The 14,518-nt window shown below is 30.0% G+C and overlaps 1 protein-coding gene across 3 annotated transcripts in view; it reads left to right on the forward strand.

Moving 5' to 3' along the window:
* Positions 1 to 14,518, forward strand: part of LOC142322831 (uncharacterized) — a 34,537-nt gene that overhangs the window by 18,603 nt on the left and 1,416 nt on the right. For 2 of the 3 annotated variants that reach the window (XM_075361903.1, XM_075361901.1), the window contains exons 6-9: positions 2,048 to 2,146; positions 3,610 to 3,698; positions 7,293 to 7,510; positions 12,335 to 12,506. In XM_075361903.1, coding sequence (XP_075218018.1) covers positions 2,048 to 2,146; positions 3,610 to 3,698; positions 7,293 to 7,510; positions 12,335 to 12,506 — 578 coding nt within the window. The remainder of the gene's footprint in view (positions 1 to 2,047; positions 2,147 to 3,609; positions 3,699 to 7,292; positions 7,511 to 12,334; positions 12,507 to 14,518) is intronic. The other variant, XM_075361902.1, reaches the window with a different exon arrangement.

Here is a 14,518-nt window from a genome sequence, read left to right on the forward strand (position 1 = left end):
GTAGTTTTTTTTGTCAGGATGATTCGCTTATGAAAAATCTCTGTTGTAATTTATTTATAAAAATGCAGAACTTTTTCTTTATTTATTTTTTTTACATCACAACTGTAGAACAAGAATGACCAGTAATTACAATATATATATCCTAATGCTCAGGACCTCACTTTTAGGAAAGCATTGTTCTACTAAAGATGCTAAACTACTTATTAAATGTAATATAAACTTGAGAAAATGTATCTCAATAAATATTTGTAAATGAGATGGCAGTTAATTTTTTTTAAATTTACTTTTTATGTATTATTTTTTCCTGCCTACTTATGATGCAATTGTAAGTTCTTAATTATTTTGTTGTTATTTCTATTATAAGTGAACACTAATTTATTATTATAATAAAATGACTAATTTCCATTAATGTTTTGATTATTTTCATTTATTTAAATTGTAGAATTTTTTTTGTCTTTTTGAAGCAGTTTATTTATAACATGCATTTTTATTGTATTACCAACTTCCATATATCAGCCCAAGTTTTTGGACTTATGGTGTTTGCAGGCATAAATAACTTCATGTGATAGTTCCTATCTGCCTAATATAGTTTTAAAAATAACTCTTTGTTTAAAATGAAGAGAAAAGTTTACAGTATTTTTTTAACACAACTGAAAATTTAAAAATATGGCAAATATTTTATTTAAAAATGTACTCAACGAAATAGCATAAAACATATTTCGTTTTTTTCTGAACATATTAAAAAAAAATTTTTCAGTAATAATAATTAAAAAGGAATTTTGTTATACAAATATTTTAATTTTTCGTTATTTCTTTCAAAACAAAAGCAAATATTTAATTCAATTTCAGAAAGATTTGATTTATATATTACTTACATAAGAAATTTTAAATCAGCCATATCTGTAATATTTACATATGTAAAATTACAAAGGATGGTTAATGTAAAGAAAATCTCAAAAACAAATTTGGGCACCTGAGCTGGGAAATTTTTGATACAGAAAATAAATCTACCATTATCGAACAGATTTAGTAATTATTAGTAGATTCTTTTAAATATTTGTGTAGATTGTAGTGCGTTATGGCAGTGAACGTAGACATTAGGGGAACAAGAAAAAACAAAAGTTAGGCTCTTGAGATAGTGTCACAGAAGAATACTGAAAATTAGGTGGGTTGATAGAGCTCAAAGTGAAGAGGTTTTGAGGCAAATTGGTGACAAGGGTTATTTGTGGTTGAATTTTGAAAAAGAAGTACAAGACTGTCGGACCATGTATTAAGGCATCCAGAGTTAGTGAATTTAGTTCTGAAAAGAAGTTTAAAGGATAAAAACAGTGAAGGAAGACATAGTTAGTATGTAAAATAGATAACTGAAGACATACTTTCAAGTAAAGAGAATGGTACAAATAGAAAGTGATAGAGAAGTACATTAAACCAATCAAATGACTGAAGGACAAAAATCTTAGTTTTACAGTATCATTTCATTTCAGGCACCAAGAAAGAATAACCTCAGAAGCAATAAAATTTACATTTCATAGCAAGGTGCTGTTTAACAGGTATGAAGGTACATTCGAAGAGACTTTTACATTTTTATTTCCTTATGTTCATCTAAATAATAATTTACTTAAATCTTACTTATATGTGTTTTAAGAGAATATATTCATTTTATAGTATGAATTGTGTATACTTACACCATTTATTGATTATGTTTGACAGTAAGCTTCTCTTTTCTTTTGTAATGCATATGTAGATTGCAGGATTGTCTGAGCTAGAAAACCTAACAAAATCTTTTACACAGGTATATTATTTACCTTTACATAAGTAAAGTCCGTAATATTTTGCTGATAATATATAGTTTATTTTAATTTTTAAAACTAAATTTATTTTTCTCATAAAAAATCGGGGCAGATAAAATGGTGGCAGTCATCATTTAAAATATTTTCTAATCTAATTGTGTTAAAGGGATCCATGAAAAATTTATTTTTACTATAATTTTTTTAAATTTTACTAGGTTTTGATTCCCATGGATATATATATTGATTTTTATTTTTAGATCCCACACACATGATAGACATAGATCACGCAGCCCAACGACTGATAGACATCATAGTTCAAAACATTACTCACATAGAAGCCATCATTCCATGTCAAGGTTAGTAAAATTATTTATGTTTTTATTGATAATTATTCAATGATAAAATATACCCCTTCATTAATTTCAGATCTACATGAGTTTAAACAGCTTAGTTGAATATATCAAAACTGTTGTCAATCAAACTTGTTATAACAATGCAAAGCTAATTTCATAACTGAATTATTGGTTCCTTTGTATTTTTTTTAATGCATAAAAATTACATTTTAATATTGCTTTTTTATGGTTTACATTCATTCATTAAGGTAAACTTGCAGTAGATAAACAACAGATTTTTTTTTAAAGTGTTTAGAAATAATTAAAATATACAAGGAATATCTCATATAGTATTATAAACATTTAATTAAAATTTCAGTGAAACTTTTCAAAATTAATTCCCTTAATTCTTAGCGTAAATGGCAACAATTCAGAATTAATATATCCCTTTTTCCAATCTGTTCAAGTTAATTATTGTTCGTAATGAGTTAAATAAAAAAATATATTTTACCCGTATATGACCACATCATATACTGTTATCTTTTATATACTCCACTGTATTTTATAATGAATTAATTCAGAAAAGTATCAAGAGTGATTTACAGGTATGTATTTTTAAAATTTGCATCATGCGGTGCAATTAAGCTAAAAGACTTATGTGGACTCCTTTTTTAAGGAAATTTTTTGTTCTCTTGAAAGATAATTTTTCAACCTCAATTCAGTCTTACAGTAAATGGGAAAACTTGCAAGTTTCACTATTTATATAAATATTAAGTATTTAGGAAACCATACATTTAAATTTTATCATTTTGTTTTTAATGTTTTCGAAATTAATTGCACTTAAATTAGCCAATATTTACTTAAGTTATTGCAATGTTATCAAACAAAAATACACCCAACATTATGGTTCAGTGGTTTAAAGTAGAATCATACTGTGTAGTAAGAGTGATTTTAAACTGTCTGATAGATATTAAAAACAATTTCTTTCAACATATTCTTTCCCAGCTTCAGTATTAGTGATGTAGTTATTCAATAATCTTTTTATTAAAATTTTTTGTTTATAGATTCTTTAATCTAGTTAAATTTTGCAAATAACTACATGATTTATTATAGGACATGATGCATGAACCAACTTTGTGGTATTTTGTCAGCTTTTTTTTGTCTACACAGGATGTGATGCTTTGGTTTTTTATTCATTAATCACAGTGCTAGAGTAGTTAGTGTGTTATAGTCTTTACAATAACCAAACATTGTTTAATTTTTTTATATAAATAATTCATATATATAAATCCTGTTTAAATAATTTAAAGATAAATAAATGTTCTGCATGCTGGTGCAAATACTTTTATGATTATGGTAAAGTATTCTTTTTTCAATTTACTATATACCTCAAGTATTTTGGAAATATTTTTTGAAGTGTTAAAATTTGTGTAATTAATGTTTAACTGATTGAGTAGGAGTTATTGAGATTTATTCTGCTTTTTCAGAGAGCGTGATATCAGAGGAAGGAACCGTTCTCGTAGTAGAGAGAAGTCTCGTTCATCTTATGACAGCAAAAGACAAAGCAAGTTAACTAGTACGTTATGCTTAAAAAATTATAAAATTTATGAAAAAAACCAATGTAATGAAATGACTTACTTTTTTGGATTGTGGAAATTGCTTCCAAATGAATTTGTTGGCCTTTCATTCCATCTGTACCATTTTAGGTGTTATTTGTAATGCCATCAATTTTAACTACAGTACTACTGATGAAAAGCTGAGTGAAAGCTTTAAGAAGGTCTTCTGGAAATGTATAGTCATATGTTTAGAAAGTTAGTAGTTTTATCACATTTGTTTTTGCCAAGGTTGAACCACATTTCATTATTATTTGAACAAATAAAATTTGTGTAATGTATTTATACATTAATCTTATTTTAAAATTACAAAAGTATTTCTTATTACACACCTAAGAATATTAGCCTTACATTATGAAATAGATGTAAATAAAAATTGAAAAATTATACAAATTGTTATTTATTAATTAGCAACTTGATTATTTTGGTGAATAAAGCTTTTTTTACCTCTTGATGCCCACTTTTTCTGATATGGCATGTGGTGGCTCGTCTTATTTCTAAACCTAGAATAAATAAAATCTGCTTTTGCACATTCTTTCTGTCTTCAAGGTAGACCATCTAAATGTTAATTTTACTTAGATTTGAATGTTGTAACATTTATTTCATATGTATTTTGTTGGAGTTCTTTTGAAATAGAAGTTTAGTTTTTTTTATTAATGTCATAGTGAGTCAGTGTAGTGCTTTTAAATATATATACATATATGTATATATATATATATATTATTTTAGTTCGATCAACCTAAGTACAGAATTAATAAATAAAATAAAATAGGACGATACCTACCGTATTTCATAATTCATGCAAGAGCGCTTTCACAAGTTTCACACATCAGTTGCTTCATATAACTTTTACATCATTTTTATCAAATTACATATTAAGATTGAAATTAAAAATCATTTTGTACTATACTTAAGATTTAAAATTGTTAAAAGATCCTTTTTTCAAATTAAAATCAAAACAAAAATAAAACTAAACATTTTTAAATTCAGAAGGTTCTTTTTTTAATTTAAATTATAATTAAAAATTGCATATATATAAATATGAAGTTATTTACTAAAATTAAATTAAAAGTTAAAAGTAAAATCAATGACAAAAACAAAATAAAATAAATAATTTAAACAAAATAGAAATCCATGTGGACTAGCTAGCCAAAAAACTTATAAAAAATGTTAATGTGAAAAGAGAAAAAATAATTTTTTTAAATCATTACTGAAGATGGGCTTATGCCTGAAAGCACTCTCTCTCTCTCTCTCTCTCTCTCTCTATATATATATATATATATATATATATATATATATATATATATATAGAGTGTGTTGGTGAGGGGAGGGGGAGAGAGTATGAATGTAAAACACCAGTCTTCTCATACAAAATAGTATACTGATTTTAGTTTATTTTAATTCTTACTGAAATATTAAGTTAACAGGGGTTTATTTTATGTATTTAGAATAAATAAAATATATTATTTTTATGTATTCTAAATAATATTTTTAATTGTAATGTTTCAACAAAATTTTCATAAGGCTTGCATTCCATTAGAAAGCCATTCTATCATGTAAAAATTCCAATTGGCTTATTCTACTCAAAGTGAAATTGATTATTTGCAGTGTTTATGAAATATCTAAAAGTTGTGAAAGAAAATATTTTTCTATAATGAATTTTATTAAGGCTGATAGTTTTTTAGAAGAGCAAATGATAAAGAAGATGACTGACTGACTGTTATAAAGTTACTGGAAAAATAAATTCATTGTTTTTTCAAATTTTTTTAAAGAAAAATACTTATATTGATAAAAAAAAATAGATCATGCTTGTAAAGTTCAATAAATAAGTTTTTTTTTGGATTGTTACATAATTATTCAGTATATAGATCACATCATCAGGAATGAACATAGGTGTGTGTGTGTGTATATATATATATATATATATATGTATTATTAGTAAAGATGTATATTATAATACAGTGTGTAGTAATATAATATAGGTGTATAAATCACATATCAAGTATAGACAGGTTGATTTGTCCTTTCATACAATTTGGTTGCTGCTCCTTGGAAACTGTCATCTACCCTTCATTCTTAAAATCACTTTGATTTTACAGTTTGTGTTTATTTTTAGAATAATTTAAAATGTTAGTTGAAATGATTGCAATGAAATTTTTTCTGAAAAATTTTACCTGTTTTATATGAGGTGCAGTTCAAAAGTAAGGGTCAATTGGTAACTAAATGAGATCACTTGAAAAAATTAAAAATTTATTAATGGTTTCAAATACTTAACAATAGCACATATTTACTTTATTTTTCTACATATTCACTTTTCGCTACAAACACTTTTGATATGATGAAACAAGCTTCTTCAAACTTGCTGCATAAAATTCCACCGCCTGGAATTATAGCCACTTTTGCACCGAGATCTTCAACTTCTCAATTCCCTCAAGTTGTTGAGATACAAGCCAGTTTTTGAGGTATATAAAGAGATGGTAGTCACTGACTGCAAGATCAGGACCATAAGGGAGATGATAAAAAATCTCCCATCTGAATTTTTTAAATTGTTTCTGTTATGCATGCAGCCATTTGTGGACATATGTTATTGTGAAGAAGAACAATTTCTGATCTCACCATTCTCCATCTTTGGTTTTGAATGGCAAATTGCAGTTTAGAAATTATTTCACAGTAGACTAGTGATGTTATGGGTGTTTCAGGTTCCTTGATATCAGTTAAAAGCACACTCTTTTGGTCCCAGAATAGAGTTTCCATGATATTCCTTCGAGACTGGGCTTGTTTGTATATTTTTGGTTTAGGTGAACCAGATTGACGCCACTGCATGGATTGTTGTTTTGTCTCAGCATTGACGTCCAAAATCATCCACATTTTGTCACCAGCAATAATATGGGGAAAAACTTTGTCTTCCTTGTGGTTAAAGCAGTTGAGTAAAACACATGCAGATGTCATTCTGAGATCTTTATAAGTGCTTGTCAACATTTTTAGCACAAAGCAATTATTTTCTTTCACTTTTGCATTTACTTGTTCAATGAGGTGGTCAGTCTGGAACTAGACTTGCTTTTTCTCTGTTCATCATGAACACATGAATGGCCTTCCTTGAACTGACTACACCATCGCCTCACTTTTCCCTCATTCATTGTGGTAGGTCCATATATTTCACACATTAGGCAGTGAATTTCAACAGCATTATGATGTCCTCTTGCGTTCAGAAATGTAATCACTGATCGAACTTTACAACTGGTGGGATTTGTTATTACCATGCTCATTTTAACTCACTGTCTCACAGAGGCAAACAACAATGAACTGACTACAGTATGGCAGCTACTTGCCCAACAGACCGCTTAAAGCTACTGCGCATGTGTGAACCAATCACTGTTGCTAATCGATATTTATAATTCATCAGCCCCTACTTTTGAACTGCACCTCATAATTGATCAGTGTTAGCTAAAAGTAGCAGTTAAGATAGAAGTTTACTAATAACAAATATTTTGTAGTCTTCTTTACTTTAGTGCTTAATAATAAATTTAAATTTAGTAATTTTAATCCCTTTTTAATAGTACTTGAAAAACTGGGAATAGAACTGAAAGTACCTGATGGAGGAAACATGACACCACAAATGGCACTGCAAAAGTCAATGGAAGAGCAAATTGCTAAAGTAAAAAATACAACTGGCATCTCTTTACCAAGTTATTATAATCCAATTGCAGTCAACCCAACAAAATATGCTGAACAGATGCAAAAGCGTAAACTTCTTTGGGGTGGTGCCCAAAAACAGGTATTACTATTTGATATATTGCCATCTCTTGGTATGTAGTTGTTAGTAAAATGTAGATTTTTATCTATTTAAGCAGTCATTATATTGTGTCTATAGCTGGTAGTTTAGTCGGTGCTTTGAATTTGTAAATAATGATTTCATTCCTGTGAACTGTAATTAAAAAATTAAATTTTCATAAGAAGTTATTTCATTGGTAAGATAGCTTTGTGTAGAGAGCTGGCTTTCTAATTGTGAAGGTGTATGTAGCTATGAATCTGGTTTGGATAGAATAGAATTTTTTTAACTAGCAAATAACATTTTATAGCCCTTCACCTTTTTCTTTAGATCACCTTTTGTAATGGGCATTTGTGCTTTCCAGATATTTGAATAAAATTTGGAATCTGGTCTACCGTATAGTCTTTGAAAATGGCATTTTGAAAATTATACATAATATTTTTAAACCAGCACTTTTCAGAATGTACAAGGGTTATTTTTTTTTCAAGGTCACAAGATTAAAACCACAGTGAAATTAAAAGATTTTTTATTTGTAACAAGTACTTACATAGTGACGCTATTTCTCTACATAGTCGCCCACTCCGATTTAGACATTTGTCGTAGCGTGGCACCAATTTTCCAATACCCTCGTCATAGAACGGAGCCACCTGTGTTTTCAGCCATGTTTCTACGCTGGTCTGCAGCTCAATGTCTGTGCCGAAATGTTGTCCTCCTAGCCAGCGTTTCATGTGAGCAAAGAGGTGAAAATCAGATGGAGCCCAGTCCGGGCTATATGGTGGGTGATCAAACACTTCCCAACGAAAATGCTGCAGGAGCTTCTTTGTTACAGCTGCAGTGTGCGGCCGAGCATTGTCATGGAGAAAGACAATGCCTGATGACAACATTCCTCTCTGCTTATTCTGAATTGCCCTTCGCAGACGTTGAAGAGTCACGCAGTATGAGGCTGCAGTGATGGTCGTGCCACATTCCATGAATTCCACCAAGAGAACTTCATTCTGGTCCCAGAACACAGTATCCATACACTTTCTGTTGGAGAAGGTTCATTTGAACTTCTTTGGTTTACTAGGAGAATGAGAATTCATCCACTGTTTGGATTGTTCTTTTGTTTCTTCAGTTTTGAAATGGACCCATGTCTCATCCCCTGTGACAATTTTGTTCAAAAAGTCTTCTCCTTCATTGTGGTAGCGCTGGAGAAACATTAGGGAGGCGTCCATTCTCATTGTTTTGTGATTGTCGGACAGGTTCTTGGGAACCCATCTCGCACTCAGTTTGCGATGCTAAAGTCTTTCACTCACAATGGTGTAGAGAGCTGACCTTGAAATTTCAAGAAACGAATCACTCGATACAGAAATTGTGAACCGATGATTTTCTCGAATTGCCTAATCCACTCGCTCAACGAGATCATCGGTTGACACTCACTTCCTTCCCTGACCGCCTGCATCATGAACACATGAACATTTAAAGTTCCTGCACCATTGTCGCACTTTGCTGTCACTCATTGAAGTTTCACCATACACATTACTTATTCGTCTATGAATTTCAGCTGCATTACACCCCTCAGCCTGAAGAAATCGAATTACCGCACGCACTTCACACTTGGTGGGAGATGCTATTGTTATAGACATGTTTACGTGCTAGCTGCGTGTTCAGAACTAAACAAAGTGACGCGGCGTGATTGAAGGCCATACTAGAGATGCTGCACAACTCATATGCACAAAGGTTCATCCAACTTTTACATAGGTTTTTATTTCGCGACCGATTGGACCTTGAAAAAAAAACCCTCGTAATAGACATATCTAAAATCCATTCTTTTTGTTTTTCCAATGAAATTTTTATTTTACCTGTTGATGCATATGCATCACTGGTATTAACCGACCTGTAGAATGAAGATTTTTTTGTCTAGAAGTATTATTAAAGATAGCATTTACATTTTCCAATTATTTCCTAGTGTAAAAATATAGTTATATATATAAAACTAAAAACGGCTTACCAAATTCCAATTTGATTTCCTTGAGCGTCTTTCAGCTATTCTGCCATCTTCAAAAGGAGTATAATTATGATTAACATATATAATATTATAATCTTACAGAATTAAATTATATATATATATATATATATATATATATATATATATATATATAAACAATTGATTGTCATTTTGTTAAAATTCATCAATAGTTAAAGTTTTAAGTCTAAGTGACTACATCTGTATTGTAATATTTTCTCAATTATCTACTTATATTCTAATCTATCTAATTGTGGTAACAATTGAGAAACGTCTATTACTTAGATGTTTAACTGTTGACAGATTTTAACAAAATGACCAACTATATACATATATATATATATATATATATATAATGTTTAATTATGTAAGATTATAATTTGATATTTGTTAATCATAATTATACTCCTCTTGAAGAACGAAAGCGCTCAAGGAAATCAAATTGGAATTTGGTAAGCTGTTTTTAAAGTAAAATATAATAGTTATTATACCAAACAGAGCCATGTTCGAAAAACTAAATAGTAATATATTTTTAAAAACATAATTTTTTTATTATTAGCCAAATAATTATTTTTAAAAAATAAACCTTGCTGCAAAAAATCTTTTCAGCTAATAGGGATAAAAATTGAAAAATTATAAACAGACATGTAACAACTAATTTTTAACAATAGCTTTATTTTATTGATATAAAACAACAAAAATATATGTATAAAAAGGAAGAGTTGAAAAAAAATAATGTTTACACATTCTAGAATGCATCAAAATTTTCTGATTTACATATGGAAAACAATATAGCAATCTGCTGACTTAAATGAATTCAAATATATATAGAACAAATCTGAATTAACCTGATACTCATGTATATTTTGTGATAGAAGGTGATGCCATATTGTTATATGACCCATAGTAGCATCTGAATATGGTATCACAGTTTTTTTCTCTATAAAGAATAAAAGAATGATCATCAGTAATTGATATTTGTGGGGGGTTTAAAATAACTAAGGCTCATTATTTACAATTTTGATATGTGTAGATATGTAACATGGGCAGTCTTTTTACACTGAGAAAAGCACGAGAAGTTATCTCTAAAGTAAAGACCTTTTCATTGTATCAAAATTTATTCTGGAAACTTTGTAAATATTTTTTATTTATCTTAAACTGTGTACTTTATACTATTTCTCTACATAATCGCCACATGAATTGAGATATTTATCGTAGCAATACACCAGCTTCAATATGTTCTCGTCGTATTCTGCCACCAGACCATTAGTCACTGATTAACAGCATTTTTAAGTTCATCATCACCTGCGAATTGCTTTCCACTCAAAAATTCTTTCAATTTCTCAAACAAATGATAATCAGAAGGAGCTAAGTCCATTCACCATTCACTTGACTGCCATTTTCTCTCTGGCGTGTAATACGAAATTCATGTTTCATCACCAATAACAGTTGAATTAAGGAACTCATCACCTTTTTCTGTATAGCGCATAAAAAATTCCAAAGCAGATCCCATTGGATTTTTTTGTGACATTCCATTAAAACGTACGGCACCCAACATTTCTGAAGCCTAATAAATGGTCATGAACAATGCGACCGATTACAGCTGTTGAATCATCAGGAAAAAGAAGATTGGAAATCGATGAGCGATGATCTTTTCTGATTTCATCATCAATGCATTTCAACAAGTTCTCAGTGATTATCGAGGGCCTCCCAGAACGTCTTCATCATGCATATTAATTCTGTTATTTCTAAACCTTCCACACCATTTTTGGATGTTTCTTTCATTACACAGCAACCAGCTGCATATGAATTTCAGCCGCCTTAATGTTTTGAAGTTTTAAAATACAGGACTCCACGTATTTCACAGTCGGTGGCAACATTGATTTTCCATCTTGTAGCTTAATAACTCACACGTAATCAAAGATACTACCATGCGACAACTTGCAGACAACAATGCAGTATGTACATTACTAGCATGGCCATGAACGACAAAGGTTCGCTATCCTTAAGGGGAGAAATTTTCCAGCGGTCTTTATTTTAGAGATATCCCTCGTATGTTCAAAAACATATTTTTTGTCATATCTTTTTAAAGAAATAGACTTTCTTTTAAGAATGGATAAGTTTCAGTTTAATGTAAACTCTCAGTATGTCTGAGGGATGATTTATCAATTATTTTTAATTCTTAATTTCATTTAGTAAAATTCAATTGTTGTTTATTGATATTTTGTTTAGTAATATAAAGGTTAATAAACAGTACAGCTATTTCCAAATGACAATTCCTGGCAACTGCAGTTTTAATGTATGAAGAAGAAGGGAGAAAGAAATAGTAAACATTTGACTTTAGATCATTTCCTGAATATCTGTAATGTATAAGAAAAGGAACAGCGACATAAGGGAGGACGGTGTAAGATGCCAAGCATATTTAACACTGTTAAATTAAGGAAATTGTATGTTTATGTAAAAGAATGACAAGACCATTTAGCAGTTCAAGAAGGAGAGATCCTATGAAATAATGGGAAAATCAGTTAAAATGGTTTAAGTTTGAACTACAGACTGCATGATGTAAGACTATATATGATATGTGATGTAAGACTGCTATATGATAATGACAAAACAGAAATGAACATTGCTATTCAGATTATAGTTTTTGTCATCTTAAAACTTAAACCTTCACTTTAAATAAAGTAATTGATTAATAAAACCTTAAGAACATGTAGACAGTAGTGTCATGTTTCTATGGAACTGATGTTTCTATTTATGTATTGTCTCATTTTTTTTATATTTCTAAGACTACAAGAATTATTTTTTTTTTAATATGCTTATAGGTTAACATCCAAACTGGTATTGGTAAAGAACCAAGTAATACAGGGACAGGATCAAGTACTGGATCAGCAACAGGGCCAGCCAGCCTTTGGCAGGGAGCCAGGTTTTCACAGGATCAAGATGGCAAACTGACTGCAAAATTCAAAAGGTTGATGGGAATTAAACAGGGCTCTGGTAAGTAGATCATTAATATTTTGGGTATCTATCCTTGGGTAGACTGAATTTAATTACTGGATAGACTAATTGGATTTATCCACCTAGGATGTCTTTTCAGTCCTGTTTTCAATCATAAATTCTCATCTGTTTTACCAGAGACAAAGTTTATGAGTTACACATTAAGGATTATTTAGATTTTTTGGTTTATAAATATCCCCTTAAAATGCAGATTATGTAAAAAAAAAAGATCAGTTACAAGTTACCCTTAGATTACTGTATCTCATATTTTAGGAGGGGGTTTGTAGACCTCTCTACCTGATTGGGCTTGTGCCTCACACTTGTGTGCAGACAGGTAACAAAGTTGTTGAGTCAATCCACATGCAGCCCTTTTAAGTCAGGTACCAGATGCACTGGCTGGCTTTAGTGGTCCTGGCATCCTTGTGGTTATAGGATGGCCCAGCCTTCATCCAAGGAATCCAAAATGTGGAAAAAATCAAGAAATATATATAAATAAATCAAGAAGTATGGATATTGAGAAAGGGTACAGTCCTTTGGGACATATTTATCTGGATGAAAGCATCACATACTGACAATGATTTTGTGTTGACCAGCTCAAATATATTTTGCAACAAAATTGTGTTTCCTCCAGAAATTAAAAAACCATCCAAAAGGAGGTGTTCTTAAAGAACAACCTTCTCCATTCGTAGAATTGTGTGGCATGTGGATGTTTCCAACTGTGTACCCATTACAGACTGCAAGAAGGCAAAGCAGAGGAGTACAGGGAACTAGTTGACCTTGAGCACTGTAATATTTTTTTAACATTACTCGCAATTTTATTCAGTACTGTGTTCTGTTCATCCATTTTAATCATTTTACAGCTTTTGAATTATTTGCCTTTTGTTTGTTTATTTTTTTACAGTTTTAAAAATTTTGTTTGGATTAATTTTACTATCACTTAAACTTATTAAAATCAAAACAGTTCACTATGAAGCTAGGAAATCGTTCAGAAGATTTTTTAAAAGTGTGTTAAAAAAGTTGAACCTAGTGCTTTATAATTAAATGTTTAGTAAAGAATTCCCAGGCTTCAAACTATCTTGGTATAAATGAACGCACTATTTTAACAATGAGACTGGAACACTAAGTCAAACAGAGGATTCACATCTTGCCAGTCCAGGAAAAAGCAGATTCCATACTTCTTCAACCACTGCTCAGGTAGACAACTTTGACCTAGTCATTAGAAATACAGTTCAAGACTTTTAATTAACTCAAAAAAGAGTTCCTATGTGCCCAAAATTGTTCACTGTCTGAAAGGAAATTAACTACCTTTTGATACATTAAGAAAAATATTAGAAAAAATGGGTTTTAAATGGAAGAAAGCTTAAAGTAAGAGAAAAATTTTAAACTCGTATTGTACATTGGTGATAGAGATACTTACATTCCATACTAAAAGCACAGGAATAAAAAGGATGTACAACTTACGGATGGGATAGATTACAATTTTTCATATAAAAATGTTGATAAAGCTTAGAAATCTTTGGCATTATCAATAAACACAGCCTATTGCTCTATTCATCAGCATGTAAAGCAGAAACTACCATGACTGAATGAATGTGAAAATTTTACATAATAGGGGAACGATCGCCTAACTTATCATGAGTAGTAATGGATAATGTCCTTTATTACTCATTGAAAGGAAATAAGGTGCATCTAAGTATTCCATTAAACCAGAGATGGTAACACAGTATTCTGTTACCATTTTTATTTATTAATAAAAATTATCTGTTTAGACCTGAAATTCAGGAAGTTGAGGGATTTCACTTACTCATTATAAAACATGAACAAAAAGAAAAGTTGTTCTTTCCATATTGATACGTTATTGCAAGTTCATTACAAACTACTTAGATTACTTCTGTATATATGTGACTTTAATCATGCCAACTTCTCATAGCAAAAGCTAAAAGCAAATGTTATGTTAAATATAACATTTGATTTGTCTTTTCAGTGTTTGAAACAAAAAAGCTAAGGATCAT

The sequence above is a fragment of the Lycorma delicatula genome, chromosome 4 (genome assembly GCF_047948215.1).
Source record: "Lycorma delicatula isolate Av1 chromosome 4, ASM4794821v1, whole genome shotgun sequence".
NCBI lineage: Eukaryota > Metazoa > Arthropoda > Insecta > Hemiptera > Fulgoridae > Lycorma > Lycorma delicatula.